This window comes from Calonectris borealis, chromosome W, assembly GCF_964195595.1.
Source record: "Calonectris borealis chromosome W, bCalBor7.hap1.2, whole genome shotgun sequence".
Classification (NCBI taxonomy): Eukaryota; Metazoa; Chordata; class Aves; order Procellariiformes; family Procellariidae; genus Calonectris; species Calonectris borealis.
In genome coordinates, this window is record NC_134351.1 from 27077362 (window position 1) to 27097458 (window position 20097).

At 42.2% G+C, this 20097-nt stretch overlaps 1 protein-coding gene across 1 annotated transcript in view; it reads left to right on the plus strand.

Annotated features, from left to right (window-relative positions):
- The window catches only part of LOC142075024 (ADP-ribosylation factor-like protein 15), a 220056-nt gene extending 204462 nt beyond the window's left edge, over positions 1–15594 (plus strand). The window contains exon 7 of the mRNA XM_075136014.1: positions 15403–15594. Within this exon, the coding sequence (XP_074992115.1) occupies positions 15403–15594 (192 nt within the window). The remainder of the gene's footprint in view (positions 1–15402) is intronic.
- Positions 15595–20097: the final 4503 nt, after the last annotated feature.

Sequence of the window (20097 nt, forward strand, 5' to 3'; positions counted from 1 at the left end):
GAGAGCATGGCTGCACTGGGACAGAGGGGTTGTGGAGTCTCTCTTCGGAGGTTTTCAAGACTCGTGGAAATAAAGCCACGGCTGGCCTGCCTGGTGATGCTGTTAGCATAACTTCAGGCAGGAGCATGGACTGTGTGAGCTCCAGAGGTCCTGTTTCTCCTTATTGGGGCTTTCTGACCCCTGTGAGCAGAACCTCTGTGGGATCTGTGATTCCTACCAGTGAATTATAGGCAAAATTTTCTGCTCGAGGCAGGTGCTCTGCCAGGCCACAGGTCTCAATCTCGGTAAAAAGCCAGTACGTAACTGAAATTTTCTCCCTCAACCTTTTCAACCCATGCATCACTTTTTTAAACTGAGAATTTTTCATGCCTTGCTATAGTATATAGCAAATACCTGAATGATACAGTTTAGCTGTGGCAAACTGCAGGCAAAAGGGGTATGCTGTCTGAGGGATGCCTAGCTGAAGCTATCAATTTCAGTTCAGGTTGAAGGCTCTCCTGAACTTGGGTGAAAGGTTCTCTTACACAGATGTACATTAGGCAATAGTGCTTGCATGAAGTCTTAGGGTAACCCTCGGCAATACTTTGTGCTTCTCTCTCTGTTCTTTCTGCTGTTCCTAAGGTAATTTTTACCTAGTCTTTTCTGTCTCAGTGTTGTAGCATATAGTTTTCTGCCATTAGCAGAATGTCTCAGGGAGTAGCTTGTGGATCAAACACTGAAACTAGAGAGACAGTGGGATGGCATGACTGTGTCCCACTTGGTGAAAAGCAAAAGGCTTTTATTTAGGTGCCAAGTAAGGATTTCAATAGCCAGCATTGCCTCTGAAAGGTCTATAGAAAGCTTTCAAAACACAGGAGATGTTTAAATTGTACCAGCCCAAGTCACAGGATTTGTTGTAGAAAGTGTTCAAAAAGCAGGAAAAGCAGTATTTTAAGATTCAAGGTCTTGCAAACCACTCATGTGTCCTGGTTTCAGCTGGGATGGAGCTGATTTTCTTCCTATTAACTGGTATAGTGCTGTGTTTTGGATGTAGTATGAGAATAATGTTGATAACACACCGATGTTTTAGTTGTTGCTAAGTAATGTTTACACTAGTCAAGGACTTTTTATCTTCCCATGCCCTGCCGGGTGCACGGAGGGCTGGGAGGGAGCGTGGCCGGGACGGCTGGCCCAGCTGGCCAATGGGGTATTCCATACCATATGACGTCATGCTCAGCATATAAGGCTGGGTGAAGAAGAAGGAAGGGGGGGACGTTCAGAGTGATGGCATTTGTCTTCCCCCATCCCAGTAGGGGGGAGTGAGCAAGCAGCTGTGTGGGGCTTAGTTGCTGGCTGGGGTTAAACCACGACATCGTGTTAGCAAAAATGATGATGTTCTCCCAATAACTTGTAGAAAAAGGACTGATGTAATGACCTCGGTCTCTGTCTGTTTAATAATCCAAACTAGTTCTTTCAAAGATACCTCAACATACAAGCTTATCTAATCATAGCATTTGTACAGCCATCTTTCCTCCTCTTAACTCTTGTTCTTTAAGTTCCCACCTGATTTTAGAGACTAACATCTCAAGAATGGATGCTGTTAAAGCTAATGCTACATGTCAGCTCTTCTTTTACATGTGTCAATTTGAAGTCTTTAATACTAGTTGAGTGGAATTGTTACCTGAAGTTGTGTTGCAAGTAGACCTCATGACCAGAATAGGCAGCATTTGGGTTACTAAATTTTATATCTTAACAATGTAAATTTTGTCCAATTTATTCAATCTTATTGACTGTCTTTTGTTCATATGTTCATGTGATACTGTAGTACAGATAATAGAAATGGTCATATTCACTGCAGAAATATCTTTTTTGTTTTTTGTGAACCAGCCAATAATTCAAGAATAAGCACATTTTAGGGGAGGCTGTCAACAGCAAATAAGGTATGAAGTAGTGCTGGTCAACTGGGAACTATGTACTACAGTGAGGCATGAAAAATTCTCAAACAATTCAAGTGATGCATGGGTTGAAAAGGTTGATGGAGAAAGTTTGTTACATACTGGATTTAAAAAGGCAGCTTGATTCCCCCCCCCAGCCCTGTCCTTGGCCAATTTTTACTCTTTCCCAAGCTGCAAATTTGCATTCCCAATAGCACTAACACTGCTGTTGGAGGTGCCGGATGGAGATGTCTGCTGTAAACAGAATCACTGAAATTCTGCATCCTCCTCTCTTTTCGGAGAGAGATGTTTGTTCTAGAGTGGCTCCATGATCCGTTTTACGGTGCAGCCACACTGCGTTGTCACGCAGGAAGGGTGGGAACTTCTTTCAGTCACTCTGTTGCAGAAACTGGCAAATGGGATACCTCCCAAGAAGTGAAAATTTGAGCTAGTTCTGCTTCTGCATTGTTAGCTGTTTTCTATCCCATTATACTACCCAACTGTTTGCCAGTCGATACTGCGTTAACATCTAATACAGTTTTCCCCCCCGATTATTTTCCCTGTGTTTACAAAGCAAGGCTAAAACATTTTTTTCATTTGTATAGGTCTGTTTTCTGTAGTTATTGGGCCAAAGAAGCTCCTCTTCAAGTGGTATCAAAAACAGTTTGTCAGTGATAGCACGAGGTTTATGACCTGTTCTGTGGGGCATAATTAAACATGGAATTCAGCCCCTTTTTGCAGAATAACTTTGACACATCTGGTTTAAACAGTTTTAGTGCAGAGAGGAGATAAATAGAAGTTTCTTTGCACAGTAGATTAGTTTCAGATGAGGTATAGGATCCCCTCAAATTCAGATTCACATAAAAAGTACACCAATGGCACAGCCATCCATGAAAAGTGCATAGTCATCCATTGAATATGTGAAAATAAATGGTAGTCTTACAGCACAAAAAAAAAAAGAAAGAAAAACCAAAGATCTTGTCACAGCCCCAGAAGGAAATGTAGGGTAATCGCCCAGAAGAGGAGGATGACCAGGGCTGAATTCTTTTACAAAATCCCTATTTTTTTTCCCTGCTTTCTCTGCCAGAGCACCTCTGATCCAGTTTTATTCCACATTCCCCTTCAGTATGTTCATGTTTTTACAGATATAGCACATTTTATGACACCCACTAAAGTTATCTGCTGTGAAATTCAGTTGTTTAAATACTTTGTCCTTTTGTTACCCTTTTCTAATGGATTGCCAATACACATTGCTTTCTCATCAGATGCTGATAGCCTCTTTAGTAGAATTTACTATTCTGTAAAATGTTGATGAACACACAATATGGCTTATAGATAGTGAAGTACAAAGTAGTTGTTTCAGCACTTTGCTCTTGAATAGAAAAATACAGTCCATGTCTGTTTAATATTCACTAGGCTATCCCGATGTTTAAGGCATGTTGCTGATAGATACCTCCCTAAACATTCAGACATGTTATGACTGCATACATTTTAGCAAAATATTTTTACTCATTTTAAAAGACAATTAAGATATGGGGGAGAGGTTTAGTAATATATGTGTAAATTAAGGCAGCATTTGTGAAGACCTTATAAAGTCTTAATAAGAACTGTGTTTATTTGCATTAAAAGGTAGGAGACCTGGTCTGAATGGCTGACTGCTGGGAGTTAGACTGACGTAAATAAAGGATAGCACATCATGATGCAGATTAATTTTTATGTAAATTATTTCTAGTTCACATTTTACTAGTTAGTTAATGTTCTGTTGTATGTTTTCTCAAAGTAGACTGGTTGAGAATCTGAGATATCTAATATTTAAGCAGTCTGTTGTAAAATCTTTGAAATATCCCAAGAAATGTCTCACTTTTTGCACAGACTGCAGAAATATAGTAGTTCTTGACCAATCTGTGTGGGGAAGTTGAAATGATATAAAATAAGTTGAACAAATACAAGTATTTTTACATTTAGCTGGAAGGACACACAGTTTAAGTCACTGTAGGTGGTCTCAGTAAAGCCATTTCAGATGCGGAAAAGGGGTAATGTTTTCATTCCCTTGTGTTACGTGTACATTATCATGGTTCAAGTTAAACTATTTCCAAAATAACTGGAACATGAGAAAGTTGGTTACTAGCAAAGTTAATTCAACCCGCCTCCTGCTGTAAACCTTTTACTCTCTAGAGAGGATGCATTTTGTTTTTTTTTAAAAAAAGTAGAAATGTGTTGTTCTGTCTTGTAATTAAGTAACTGACATCTTTTTATGATAATACATTTGGGTGGTCTGTTCTTGAAACGCTTGATTTGTTAGGAAACATTACCATTTCCAAAAGTAATCTTTGTCCTAAATATTTTGAAAAAAATTTGCATTGTGGTATTCGATCGGTACACTACTCACCAGTTAAACTCTCTAAACTGCTGTCGCTTGGCATTGGAGAGGGCTTCCAGGTTTTTTTCTATCAGCAAAACTTCTGTAAATTATAATATTGCTTGGCAAAGCATGAAGAATAAATACTAGAAAACCAGATGATTTAAGAGAAAATAAATTGAAAGACTTGAATCTCATTTTGCTTTTCCTTGGAAAAAGAAATCTGTAGTTTACAAAACATAGAAAGTTTGAAATTACCTTCAGCTGCAATGTTTGTTTAGGTGTGGTGACCCTTTTGTATCCTTGTTGTAGTTTCCTCTCAATCAGCACAATTCTGATTGTCCCCACTGGACACTGGAGATTTAGAGGCTTGCTTGCTGCAATGAACCTCAATGATTTTGAGGTTAGGCATGCTGCCACTGAGTCTAGGATCATTTTAACTGCCAGTGGTAATGAGCTGCTGAGTTTTTCAGATTAAAAGAAAACCAGTTTGAATATATTTAAATATTATGCTAATGTACATAAACACTATTATATTGAATAAGGTTCCTGTAACCAGAGCAATCTACCCAAAACCAATTTTTGTAGAGTCAGCTGATTGACAGATTGCTCATTCTGTGCACAAATGTTTAAACTTTAGGTACCAGCAGGAAATAGCTAATGCACTTGATACTTCCTATAGTTTATAGTTGAAGAGTCAATATTAAAATGTTTCTGTGATGCACTTGGTGAAAACACTCTATGAAGATTTTTCCCAAGCCTGATTTGTAACACTCTTACTTTCCTAAAATTATAAACATCCGTAGAATCACTTTTTGCAAAAGAAATATACTCATGGAAACCCAACTGGCCTTTTTTAAAAAAGAGGAGAAACAAAAATAAAAACAGAATCAAGTTATACTTATTTGCTTAAAGTTTTTAAAGATCAACATTCTTCTCAGTTTATTTTCCATGTGGTTCCACTGCTGTTAAGTTACAGACTTTGTTATAAACCAAAAATGATCATTAGAGTTGAAGTAATCTGATGTTTGAGTTATTAGGAAATTTAGGATACTGTTAGATTTCCTTCTTTAGGACATTCAGGAATCATTGTATTATCATCCCCTTATTCCAAACAAGAGCAAAGGTGGGATGTGAAACTAGAGCCCTCTGCTTCCCCCTCTTTTACTCCATGCATGCTGCTGTAGCAGCAGCCAAGCTACGTGGCACAAGTAGTTAAATGTTGTGGCCGTGTCCTCAAAATGGGGATTTGATCATTTGCACGCAGGGCCTGAGCTTGCACAGCAGGTACGACCTGACAAGAGCAGTTTAGAAGGTTGTGGAGTGATTATACATTTTGTTCATAGGTGGGAACTCTGCTCAAGAGAGGAGTCTCTCTAGGGAAAGAGCAAAATCCTCTCTTGTCATGGCTCAGAGGCATGCTGATGCCTCCTGCTAATGCTCAAGTTTCTGCTGACTGTCTAGACAGTTTCCATTCGGTAACTCTGCTTTTGTTTCTTATGATGCTCTGTGTCTGCAAAGACCATGCTCATCTCCGACAAGAACATTCTCTGTGGCTTGATTAAGTCAAAGTGAACAAAAAACTGTAGAGGCAGGTTTTCCCTATAAGGTTTGTCTCGAGTCCTTAGTCATATGCCTTCGGCAAGTTGTTCATCATTCTTGAAGTTAGGAATAAAGGTTTTGATTTAAGTAAGAAGATCAGACAGTGCACAGCTCCTACCATTCTGCAATAATTTTACCTGTTCTGAGGGGGAAAAATGCCAGTGCTGGAAACTCTTTAACTGTATTATTTCTCAAGCCAGTAGAACTTAAGTGTGTCCACTATGTGTACATTTACCATTGTAGAGCCTGATTTATGGTGACTATTAAAAAAAACCAACACAAACAAAAAAAACCCAAACAAAAAAACAACCCCCCACAAAAAAACCCAAACCCCACACAATATGAATGATTCTTAGCAGATATTTCTGGAAGCTGTTAATAAAGTGAATACCAGCAGTTCAAGAAAATATAATTCTGTATCCAAGATAGGAGAAAATGGAGAAATATTGATGCCTTGTAATACAAAGTTTTTGCTTTAGCTGCTACAGACTCTTAACTTCATTTTTCTAAAATCCTGGACTCATAAGACTTGGTATGGATGCTGATTATAACTTCCTTTAGGAATGGTACTATTAATTTTCCTTTAAAAGATTGAGTTTTTGACAATAGCAGATATATCTTCATAGCTTTGTTTCCTGGTACCACGAGAAGAAAATAGTCGGTTTGTTGCAGCAAAAATTGCCCATCTTTATTATTGTCTTCAACTTGAAAATATAATTGCAACAACCAAAGTGAAAATGGAGCCAAATCAGGTTTTGTGTGTGTCGTGGTTTAACCTGGCAGGCAGCCAAATACCACGCAGCCGCTCACTCACTCCCCCCGCCCCCCCCAATGGGACGGGGAGAGAATCGGAAGGGTAAGAGTGAGAAAAACTCGTGGGTTGAGATAAAGACAGTTTAATAGAACAGAAAAGGGAGAATAATGATAATAAATAATGATAGAATATACAAAATGAGTGATGCACAATGCAATTGCTCACCACCCGCGCTGACCGATAACCAAGTAGCGATCGGTACTTCCTGGATCACGCCTACCCTTCATATACTGAGCATGACGTCACATGGTATGGAATACCCCATTGGCCAGCTGGGCTGGCTGTCCTGATTATGTTCCCTCCCATCTTGTGTACCTAGCTCAGTCAGTAGGCACGGGAGCTGTCCTTGGATTAGGAGGGCACTTAGCAACAACTGAAAACATCAGTGTGTTATCAACATTTCTTCTCATACTAAATCCAAAACACAGCACTAGGAAGAAATTTAACCCTATCCCAGCCGAAACCAGGACAGTATCCACCCCTTATTCCATACCATTTACGTTATGCTTAGGTCTCACCTTTTTCAATACCTTTCAATTAATCATCACTATCTTTTTTATATATATACATATATAATACATATACATACATATATACATATAATACATATACATACATATATACACATAAATATATATATAAATGTCCATTGAGTTCTTTTAGTCCACAACTTTGGGCTCCATCTGTCATAACAGTCTTTCAGGGCCAGAAGGATGGTGTGTGGTGTTGGGCTGTTGCATCCTGAAGCCAGTTCTCATTTCGGTACTGCTGCACTCGTTCAGTTCTATCATCGTTGCACTTTGCTCGGTTTCATCGGAGTTAGTTCATTCTTCATTAATCTGGGTGATTTTCACTGCTATACCATTGATAGCAACCATATAAATAATGATATACAATATCATATAACAATTGACATTATAAAATTCAGTTCATTGGCTATTTTCACCCAAAATCAAATCCCCTTGAGGTACACACCGGACTTGCCCATCCTTTCGCATCACCCACCAAGTGCACCCAGGTCCTTGAGCAAAAGCAATCCCACGGATGGGTTTTCCCTTGCCAGAGGCAGGAGTAACCCAGACTGTCTTCCCCAGCATATTTCTTATGTGCACGACAGGGACTTTATCTCCATCTACAGTACGTAAAAGTCTTGATTGGGCAGGGCCAGCTCGATTAACAGACCCCCTAGTGTTGACTAACCAGGTGGCTTTTGCTAAATGTGTGTCCCAATGCTTGAATGTCCCACCACCCATTGCCCTCAGTGTTGTCTTTAGCAGCCCGTTGTATCGTTCGATTTTCCCAGAGGCTGGTGCATGGTAGGGGATGTGATAGACCCACTCAATGCCATGCTCTTTGGCCCAGGTGTCTATGAGGGCGTTTCGGAAATGAGTCCCGTTGTCTGACTCGATTCTTTCTGGGGTGCCATGTCGCCATAGGACTTGCTTTTCAAGGCCCAGGATGGTGTTCCGGGCAGTGGCATGGGGCACAGGGTATGTTTCTAGCCAGCCGGTGGTTGCTTCCACCATGGTGAGCACATAGCGCTTGCCGTGCCGGGTTTGTGGGAGTGTGATATAATCAATTTGCCAGGCCTCCCCATATTTGTATTTCAACCATCGTCCCCCATACCAAAGAGGCTTTACTCGCTTGGCTTGTTTGATTGCAGCGCACGTTTCACATTCATGGATAACCTGTGCAATAGCGTCCATGGTTAAGTCCACCCCTCGATCACGAGCCCATCTATATGTTGCATCTCTTCCTTGATGGCCTGAGGCATCATGGGCCCACCGAGCTATAAATAATTCACCCTTATGTTGCCAGTCCAGATCCACCTGAGCCACTTCAATCTTAGCAGCCTGATCCACCTGCTGGTTGTTTTGATGTTCTTCAGTGGCCCGACTCTTGGGTACGTGAGCATCTACGTGACGTACTTTTACAACCAGGTTCTCTACTCGGGCAGCAATATCTTGCCACAATGCGGCAGCCCAGATGGGTTTACCTCTGCGCTGCCAGTTGTTCTGCTTCCACTGCTGCAACCAACTCCACAGGGCATTTGCCACCATCCATGAGTCAGTATAGAGATAAAGTACTGGCCATTTTTCTCGTTCAGCAATGTCCAAGGCCAGCTGGATGGCTTTCACCTCTGCAAACTGGCTCGATTCACCTTCTCCTTCAGCAGTTTCTGCAACTTGGCGTATAGGACTCCATACAGCAGCTTTCCACCTCCGATGCTTTCCCACAAGGCGACAGGACCCATCAGTGAACAGGGCATATTGCTTCTCGTTTTCTGGTAGTTTATTATACAGTGGGGCTTCTTCAGCACGTGTCACCTCCTCCTCTGGGGATATGCTAAAATCTTTGCCTTCTGGCCAGTTCGTGATCACCTCCAAGATTCCTGGGCGACTGGGGTTTCCTATTCGGGCCCGTTGTGTGATCAGCGCGACCCACTTACTCCACGTAGCATCGGTTGCATGATGTGTAGAGGGGACACTCCCTTTGAACATCCAGCCCAGCACCGGCAGTCGGGGTGCCAGGAGGAGCTGTGCTTCAGTGCCAACCACTTCCGAAGCAGCTCGAACCCCTTCATATGCTGCCAATATCTCCTTCTCAGTTGGAGTGTAGCGGGCCTCCGATCCTCTGTATCCCCGACTCCAGAACCCTAAGGGTCGACCTCGAGTCTCCCCTGGTGCTTTCTGCCAGAGGCTCCAGGTAGGACCATTCTCCCCGGCTGCGGTGTAGAGCACATTCTTCACATCTTGTCCTGCCCGGACTGGCCCAAGGGCTACTGCATGAACTATCTCCTGTTTAATTTGTTCAAAGGCTTGTCGTTGCTCAGGGCCCCATCTAAAGTCGTTCTTCTTCCTGGTCACTTGATAGAGAGGGCTTACGATCTGACTGTAATTTGGAATATGCATTCTCCAAAAGCCCACAACGCCTAAGAAAGCTTGTGTTTCCCTTTTGCTAGTTGGTGGGGACATGGCTGTTATTTTGTTGATCACATCCATTGGAATCTGACGACGTCCGTCTTGCCATTTTATTCCTAAAAACTGGATCTCCTGTGCAGGTCCCTTGACCTTACTTTGTTTTATGGCAAAACCGGCTTTCAGAAGGATTTGAATTATTCTCTCCCCTTTCTGAAAAACTTCTTCTGCTGTGTTGCCCCACACGATGATGTCATCAATGTATTGCAGGTGTTCTGGAGCCTCACCCTGTTCCAGTGCGGTGTGAATTAGTCCATGGCAAATGGTAGGGCTATGTTTCCACCCCTGGGGCAGTCGGTTCCAGGTGTACTGGATGCCCCTCCAAGTGAAAGCAAACTGTGGCCTGCACTCTGCTGCCAAAGGGATGGAGAAGAAGGCATTAGCAATGTCAATGGTGGCGTACCACTTGGCTGCCTTCGACTCCAGTTCGTATTGAAGTTCTAGCATGTCCGGCACGGCAGCACTCAGTGGCGGCGTGACTTCGTTCAGGCCACGGTAGTCTACTGTTAGTCTCCACTCTCCATTAGACTTTCGCACTGGCCATATGGGACTGTTGAAGGGTGAGCGAGTCTTGCTGATCACTCCTTGGCTCTCCAATCGACGAATCAGCTCATGGATAGGGATCAGGGAATCTCGGTTGGTGCGGTATTGTCGCCGATGCACTGTTGTGGTAGCGATTGGTACTTGTTGTTCTTCAACCCTCAACAACCCCACAACAGAAGGGTCCTCTGAGAGACCGGGCAAGGTGGACAGCTGCTTAATTTCCTCCGTCTCCAGGGCAGCTATACCAAAAGCCCACCGATACCCTTTTGGGTCCTTAAAATACCCTCTCCTGAGGTAGTCTATGCCAAGGATGCACGGAGCCTCTGGGCCAGTCACAATGGGGTGCTTCTGCCACTCGTTCCCGGTCAGGCTCACTTCGGCCTCCAATACAGTTAACTCTTGGGATCCCCCTGTCACTCCAGAAATACAAATGGGTTCTGCCCCTTTATAGCCTGATGGCATCAGGGTACACTGCGCACCGGTGTCTACGAGAGCCTTATACTCCTGTGGCTCTGATGTGCCAGGCCATCGAATCCACACAGTCCAGTAAACCCGGTTGTCCCTTTCCTCCACCTGGCCGGAGGCAGGGCCCCTCTAGTTCTGGTCATAGTATCCGCTTCTCACTTCTTGCAAACGTGAGTCAAGAATTCCTTCATTACAGTCCAAAGTAAGATCAGCCCTTCTACTCTGTCTGGGGAACTGTTCACTGGAAACTGGACCGTCGTGAGACAGGGTTTTCCTGAAAACTGGAGCAGCATTTTTCCTGGGAGAACCCCCTTGTGTGATTGTTTTTCCTTGCAACTCACGTACACGTGCCTCTAGGATGAAGGTAGGTTTTCCATCCCACTGCCTCATGTCCTCTCCGTGGTCACGCAGGTAAAACCACAGGGTGCCCCGTGGTGTGTACTTTCGATATCCTCTCTCTTGAGGAGTAAAACGCTGACTCCTAACGGCTGAGATACTGGTCCGTACAGGTGGAGAATAGGACCTATTGTCTTTGAGTTGCTGGACCTCTCGGGACAGTTTCTCTACAGCCGAGACAAGGGAGGAGGAGATAGTTTTCTTCAAAATCCCGAAGTCTGCTAACCACCTCATCCACCGTTGGTGCTTCTTCCTCTTTCCAGCACAGTACTGCCAACGAGCTGGCATACGATGCTGGTGCGCTCCGTACCAACTTCCGCCACATGGGTCGCGTGCACTGGACGTCATCTGGATCTTTGGGCGTTTGGTCGTCGTTCAGGTCACTATAAACCACCTCCAGCACGCCTAATTCTCTCAGGTACTGGATACCTCTCTCCATAGTGGTCCATTTGCCTAGGCGATATATAACATCTTCCTTGAAGGGATACCTTTCCTTCACGCCTGACAGCAGTCGCCTCCAGAGGCTGAGGACCTGTGTCCCTTTTCCAATTGCTTTGTCAATGCCTCCTTCCCTAGCAAGGGATCCCAGCTGTTTGGCTTCCTTCCCCTCCAATTCCAGGCTACTGGCCCCATTATCCCAGCATCGGAGCAGCCAGGTAACAATATGCTCGCCTGGACGACGGCCGAAATCTTTCCGCATATCTCGCAGCTCACTCAGGGATAGGGATCGGGTGGTTTCCGTCTCGTTTATGAGTTCTTCCTCTTCCTCCTCCCCTCCTCGTGATGGCCCTGGTCTTTCATCATCCCTTTCTAAACGACCTGATCTCCGCTTCCAAGATTTCCTCTTCTGTACAGGGGCAACGGATACCAGCAAGGGTTGGTCCTCTGGTTCAGCTGTAGTGCCTGTTGCTGGGGTTTGGGTAGCTGCAGTGCTTGTCATGGGGGTTGGAGTAACTGTAGTGCCTGTTGCCGGAGCTTGAGTGGCTGCAGTGCTTGTCGCAGGGGTTGGAGAAGCTACGGTGACTGTTGCCGGGGTTTGAGTAGCCACAGGGGTTGTCGTGGGGGTTGGAGTAGCAGCAGTGCCTGTCGCGGGGTTTTGAGTAGCCACCGTGTCTGTAGCCGCCCCCGAGACTCGCCGCTCCGCCCGCCCTGATGAGGCACTGCTGCTTGCCCTCCCTCTTTTCTTGTTCCTGAGGGTTGATCTCTGGACAGTATTCCTGAATAGTTGTTTAACCCTAAACAAGGCCTGAACCACATTCAGGAGACATAGCAATATGAACATGCTTGTTTGAGCATCCCAAGGATATTCAAAATTCTCAGGGAATATTGTGGACATCTTTGTAAAGAGGATAGAAGAAAAAGGAGTTTCTGACGATATGGAAGGGAAGATGAACAAGTGGGAGAGAGTGTCCCATCCCGTCTCCCCCTTAAATTCATTCTCCGAGGAGAAACAAGTGCAATTACTAATAATTTCTAAGAGGTGGTTCCCGAGGTACAGAAATGACGGCAGCGCTGAGTACAGATACCAGATTAGACTTACGACCAATGATTTTATCACCTCATAAAACAGCAACAAAATGATAATCTTGGCCCAGTTCCGAATAATGATAAACAGCACAAAAGGGAACATATACTGCAAGCAAGGTATTACATGACCCAACATTGAGAGCCAGCCCCATAACTTTGACAGCCAATACATCAACATTGTGACCAATCAATATAATGGATGCTTATAACAATTTTGTCTTAACACACTTTGGTCAGATCTATCGTTATCTCAACCCTTCGTGCCCCACGTTGGGCGCCAAAAAGGACTGTCGTGGTTTAACCTGGCAGGCAGCCAAATACCACGCAGCCGCTCACTCACTCCCCCCGCCCCCCCCAATGGGACGGGGAGAGAATCGGAAGGGTAAGAGTGAGAAAAACTCGTGGGTTGAGATAAAGACAGTTTAATAGAACAGAAAAGGGAGAATAATGATAATAAATAATGATAGAATATACAAAATGAGTGATGCACAATGCAATTGCTCACCACCCGCGCTGACCGATAACCAAGTAGCGATCGGTACTTCCTGGATCACGCCTACCCTTCATATACTGAGCATGACGTCACATGGTATGGAATACCCCATTGGCCAGCTGGGCTGGCTGTCCTGATTATGTTCCCTCCCATCTTGTGTACCTAGCTCAGTCAGTAGGCACGGGAGCTGTCCTTGGATTAGGAGGGCACTTAGCAACAACTGAAAACATCAGTGTGTTATCAACATTTCTTCTCATACTAAATCCAAAACACAGCACTAGGAAGAAATTTAACCCTATCCCAGCCGAAACCAGGACAGTGTGGAACAGCCACAAGCTATTTCAGAAGTTACCCCACAAAACATTGATTACTGGCCCTGAACTGTGATGACATAACCAGCAGCGTGAGTGCTCCTCATTATTTTCTGAGCAAAGTAAAACGTGCTGGTGTAATCTACTGATGAAGACAGTTTAAACTAACCTTTGAGCTAAAATGTACTGGAACTTATACAATTAACTACTTTATCTTGCTCAAGTGAGTGTGTGTGTGTGGGGAACGACAGCAGAAACATCTGCAGCATGGTAACTTTATATACTGCTACAGCTGTTAAGCAAGAAGATATCTTGATTACCCTTGGATCCATTTATATCTGAGATTTGAAAAAGTAAGGCACTTGTGCCTGCATCAAATGCTGTGTAAGAGTTGGGATATGCCACGTTCAAGCATTATAATGTTGTATTCTTCAAATATTTTGTTAATCTGACTGTGATATGTTGGTCTGCATAAAATAAAATCACTTGTACAAATATGGGATCCCTGGTCCTGTTTTGGATCATTTGTAGTAATTTTCTTATTTAATTCTAAAAGGAATATTATTACTTTAAGTATGTTTGAATTCCTTCATATATTTTGATAATTCATGTAATTTCACCTGAAATACTTCAGATATTTTTTTTTTCTTGCTGTGCACTACGTGTTTACTGTGATTATATAACAAAAGATGAATTTTGAAATTTAATCAGTCTCCTCTTTGGGTTGCTTATATTAGTATTGCATAGAAATATTTATATTTGAATCAGATTATTTTCATGTTGTCATAGAAATATCTAAATGTAAATAGATGTGGAACAACACTGTGCCCCACGTCTTTGAACTGTATGGGCAATATTGCTTCCTAAGCAGACGGTGACAAGGTTTTGTGACACACTGAGCTGAAGCAATGGCTGCTTTGGTGACCTGAACATGTAAAATAATGCGTAGCAAAGATTTGCAGCACTACTACATGAAGTTCAGTCTCTTATTTTCACTCTGCACTTCTTTGGCTCTGTCAGAGTCACTTCAATTGCTTGAGCCAGGAAAACAGCCCTCCAATTAAGCTCTGCTCAGCTTGTGAATGCATGAGTATGGTTAGGAAGTCTGTTAGATTGAGGGTCTGCAGAGACAATATTGGGGGGAGGGGAGGGGATTCACCGATGACTAGAAATTGCAGCTGCAATGTCATGCTCTCCCTCCCTCTTACAACTTTTCAAAGTGAAATAGTGAACAGAGAGGAGGAAACAGGGTCTCTCGTGCCCTTAGACCAGAATGCTTCAAGTCTACAAGCTCACTGACACACTGCTCTGAAATTGGTTTGGTTTGTGCAATGTGCAGCACCTGGATTAATCTGCAAGGGGGCAAACGTATCAAACGGGCGAGTAGTAACAGGTTTCCCCATAACTCAAATGAAACGTACTTTCAGACAAAATTTTTTTACTTAATCGGATCTTAGCTGATGGCAATAAGCGCTGTTCCTGCGAACTGCTCTTCTTTGTTTCATGGACAGAATGCTCTTAAGGCTTTGTCAGGTAGTTCAGTGGATGTTTGCCTTTGTTGTTCAAGAAATCATGGAAAAATTACTTTTATTTGGGGGAAATATGTTCTGATCAATTATAAAACTCCAACTGTGGACTAGTTCCTGGATAATGTTAAACACCATACATGAAACAATACTGTACTGTATCTCTTAAGGATAGTATGTATACCAAGGCATGCAGCAAAGGATTAAACAGACATGCAAGTAAATCTCTCCCATAAAAAAGATATTGTGTTATATTGTATATGACCTGTAGCCCAAGACACCATATACATATATGACCTGTAGCCCAACCCTACTCCCCTGTCTGGTACCAGCACTCATTATAAATCATCAGTGTTTCTCTCTTTCTCTTAATCTCTTCCTGCTCTAGTTGCATTCTATTTTTTTATAATCCTTAAATTAATATTAAGAAAAAGATTTTTTAAAAAAGAGGGTGTTTGCTGGTTTTTGCCTTTAGGTTATGCTTTGTCTGAGTGATTACCTTGATTTTAAGGATAGTCAGGGTAAGAGAACTGCTGCAAGAACCATCTGTCTGGACTTACTAAATGACCGAGAGGGTGTCTATTTGGGTGATCTGCATTTAAATTGTATCATCTTATCCTCATTATCTTTTTGTGCAATTGGGGATTTTTCTGAAGGATTCCTTTAGCATAAATCACAATGTATGATTTCTGATACCTCATTTTTGTCTGTGTGGCTTAAACCAGAAATATATTAAATTTGGTCCTTGGAGTCCTCTTGGGTCATTCTTTTTTGTGCCTTTATGAATTAAATCCCTTTCCCCCTCTCCCCTTTTTTTCCCATCCCTGAATTATTTGTCCACTGGAAAGAGCTATGTCTGAAACTTACAGGGAATGTGTGTTTCCCAGACTTTCAGAGTGTATTTGTGTTAACATATTAATGTGTTTTTTCCTCTTATAATCTAATGATGGTGGCATTTTTAATCAATTTTAAAGGACCATTCTGAAATAGCCTGTGAAATTTGAAAAATACTCCAAAAGGAGCTGTCTGACTAGGTCTGAGATACTCATTAAGAAACATCCATAAATTCATAATTGCAGACTGGCTTCCTTGTTTACCATTTTTCTTTCATAATGACAATGAGACATGACAGATAGTCCCAGGGGATTACTGCACTTTTCAGCTGGTTGATGTCACTCTGCCTTTAGATCTGCATCTTGCAGAGCAACCAAGGGACTCACTGATCTCCTGCAAATGTGCTACCTGTCACGTCTTACTGTCTTAAAAAAAAATCCATCTGATTACTGAAATGGAGAAATATTTGTGCATAAGGATTTAAACTCTTCTGAAAAAGACTGCTTCCGCTTCTGTAGTAGATCCAAAACTGAGATATGGTTTAAATTAAGAACATAGGAAAAACGTTTCAGTTTTACTTTTAAAAATTTTGTTTCTGAATCAGTGTTCCTTTATTTTGGTGTTGGGGAAAAACACAAATAGTGACTTTCAAATAGATTGAGGTCTTCCACTCTACTGGAAGTCTTCTCATTACATGTTTGATACTTGATTTCTACTCAGAATTAAAATTCTGCTGTTCGATTGGTAATTTTTCAAGGTGCAGTGAAAACCCAATTCCAGACTTCTTCAAATTTAACTGGTTTGCTGTAGAATTTGGTCAGAATTCTGTATCTTGGTAAATACAATGACTTTTTTGGCCTTTATATTAACATGCTTTTGTAAATTTATTATGATTATTAAGTAAATGCTGGTTTTGTGTTATAAATTCTTTGGACTGATTTGGACGTCCCCAGATACTTCTGAGTTGGCTGCTATGTTCTGGATTCTGGACTTAATTTTAAACTGGTGTTTGGATCCGCTTAACTGTGCCGCTTAAACTCTAATTGTAATTTTTGGACTAAAAGAGCAAGAAATTTTTTTCCCCAAAGGTTTGGATGTGTTCATCATTCAGCCTTAAAACTGTTAAGCTTGCAAACAATTTGAACTTGATTATTCTTCTGCAGAGCTATGTCCTGCTCCAAACAAAATTAATGGCAAAAACGCTTTTGAATTTTTCTGGGAACAGAATCGGGCACTTACAACCTTGTTCAATGTGCTCATCTTTCCAAAATTTTCTCAGAATTGGTTTTGCCAGTGTATTTGCACTGATGCTTTAGCCTTTGGTCCAAATGGCCGATTAGTCCACCAGTATGGCCCTACCAGCAAAGAGCAGGTTTAGCCGCCTACCCGTGAGGGTCCCAGCCGTGCCGGGAGCCCCCTGTGTGGCAGCATGGATGCTCGGGAGGTGCAGCTGGAGGCTTCCCGTGCTAGAAGGGGATCAAAATTTCTTGCATACAAAGCTAGCTTCAGCTTGATCGATGACTTGATGAACTTTCGTTACTTGCCCATCTTGGAAAGAACGCACATCTTGCTCCAACATTCTGAGATTTGTCAAGTTTCTTGCTCTGAGAATCATGAAATTGTGAGTCCTTGCATATTAATCACTCCTAATGCATTCAATCTCAGTGCCACTTGCTGTCTCAACATCACGGTCTCGCTTGCTCTCTGTAGCTCCCATTGGGCTGAATGCGGTTGTTTGGGCAATCGTTTAATTTCCTTGTCAGCCGCATTGGCGTGTGAGGCTGTGATACCCATGCAGTTGGGGGAGGTGTGTGTGACCCCCAGGGCCCTGTGTTTGGGGACCCTGCTGGGGCACGGTGCCCCGTGCCAAGCCCTGAGCGCCCATCACATCCCTCCACACCTCGTGATTGGTTGGGTCCGCCAGGCACATACCTTCTCACAGGGGCCTGTCTGTCACTGACTCCTGTCAGTCAAGTGGCGTTTGCAAATTCTGTGTGTTCCTTCCACAAGTACCTGGTGTGTATATATTTTTTTTCCCCCCACAAATATTAAATGCTGGATCACTTAAATAGAAGTAAAAACTTCAAATCTTATCACTGGAACAAGAAGCAATAATTTGGACTAGTTTCTGAATATTTACCTTTATTAGTAATTTAGTAATTAGTAAGATGATGCACACTAGTCATCTTGGTTTGACACCTCACAAATTTCAGCTGCCATTTTTAAGGGAAGACAACCTTTGTCTGGAAAAGTGACATTGTGAGCCATCCCAGCCCCATCTTTAATTATATGAAGCTGACTTTGAAGACAAGAAGATGTAGTTGCAGAAAGACACAAAATATCTGCATAATTACCATTTTCATAAAGTACTTGAAAATGGTGAGAGGGAGCATATTGCCAATCTCTAAAAATAAATAGTTTGTAAAGTCATAATCATTATAAAACAGACTTACTTGTGAAGACAGTATTACATGTTAAGGGTAGTCTGTCACTTACGTGTAGTACATGTGACTTGAAAAAATAAGTCAATGTGAGCTGTATTAATGATGAATTTTATTTCTCTTCTGTCATTTTAATGGATGTAAATGGACCAATTGTGAAAACTAGGAAGGAATGGATAATCTTTTTTAAGATTTAATTTAATTCTAAAAACATTTTTTGAAAAGAAAACCTATTTTTTGAAAACATGGGCCTACTTGGACTTTGAAAACAAAGCAAAAGAATTCCCTTCATCAATAGATAATCTCTCATTTTGACCACCCCATCAGTTCTTGTTTTACTTTTTCTTTCATTTTTTTTAACTTTAGATTCTATTGCTGGCTATATTGGAAAACTAGTAAAATACTATCATTTTCCAGGTAATATTCTTAGCTTCTTGGCGTATGTTCCTTCTTTCAAACCCCTCAGGATAATCCACAGCTCCACAAAAACATGAGTCAAATACATTACAAATTTCCCTCAGAGAATCAACATCTTTTCCAGCTGTTTGGATAGTCTGTCTAAAACCTGACCAGACCTCTCATCTCCCAGTATTGTTTTGGGTTTTTATTTTTTTTACTTTGATTTGTTCAATGTTATAATTTCTAAACTGAGCCAATAATTTGATTCTCTTTTTGTTTTCTTTACAATACTTACACTGGACAATAAAATGATCTATTATCCAAAGAAGATTGCATTGTTTTCAACTATTTCTATTCACTAGTGCAAAATTTCTTACCCATGTCAACAAACCCCCTTTTTAAAATCCTCCCTAGGCAGTTTCATATATTATTTATGGATTAAAATATCTCTCAACCATATTCCTAAATAGACTTCTACTTGTTTTGATTAGTTTCAGATAGGTGCACAGCAATTATGGGGGCCATATAAAACTCTTGGTAGATGTTCTATTTTAAATATAGTTCTGGCAACTGGGTAAGTTACTTTTAAAAAAAAAAAAAAAAGCATTTGTGATCATTCCAGTGAATTCCTTGTGTATTTTGTCTGGCAAGGTAGTATAAATCTAGTTGTAACAGCTTCAAAGATTGGCAAGTTACTTAGTAAGCAGCCTAAGGTGGGAATTTGGCCTCAAAAGTTTTCCATCTCAATTAGCAAGAATAAGCTTATCCCCCAGCCTATCTACACAGGACCATTTATTTTCTTCTAACCTTTAATAAACCTTCATTGACTATGGAGAAAGAGAACTATGTTAAGAGAATCCAGAGTTGGACCAGTTAATATCCGTGAACAATACAATCTCTCCCACTCTATTTTTCATTTGTTGCCTGCAAGGGGAAGAAAGCAAAGGAGGTTATAACCATAGTAACACTATGTCCCAAACCTCACAATATATTAGATCATACTTTTAAAATAAAGTGCTCTATTAAATATGATAACCAGTGATCAGGAAAGTGTTTGTCACTTGAGTTGCCCAGGTCTCTCTTAACGGAGGCGCTAATTGTGTGGTTTTGTGCTCGATGAAGGAAGTTGGTTTCTCCTGAAGATGGGGACTAACACAATAATGGCTCTTTGATGTTATCGGCCACAAACTCCTCCGGCGTTCAGCAAGCTGGAGGCCAGCTTGTAGCTGTAGGACATGATGCTCCTCTGCTGGCCCCTGGCAGCCCTACCGAGGATCCCAGTCCTACACCTGGCCCAACCCTGAAGACCCTGAGCTGTCCTGCTGGCGCTGGGTCGCTGCAGGTACGTGCCAATGGGCTTCAGCCTTCCCCTTCCCTCTTTCTCCTCCCCTGACTCCGGCTGCTGGCCTCCTTCTCTTGCAGGTGGTCAGGGGGAGCTTGCCCCGCACCCCCAGCTCCCCTCTGCTCACCCTGCTTGCCTCCCTGCCCTGAACTTC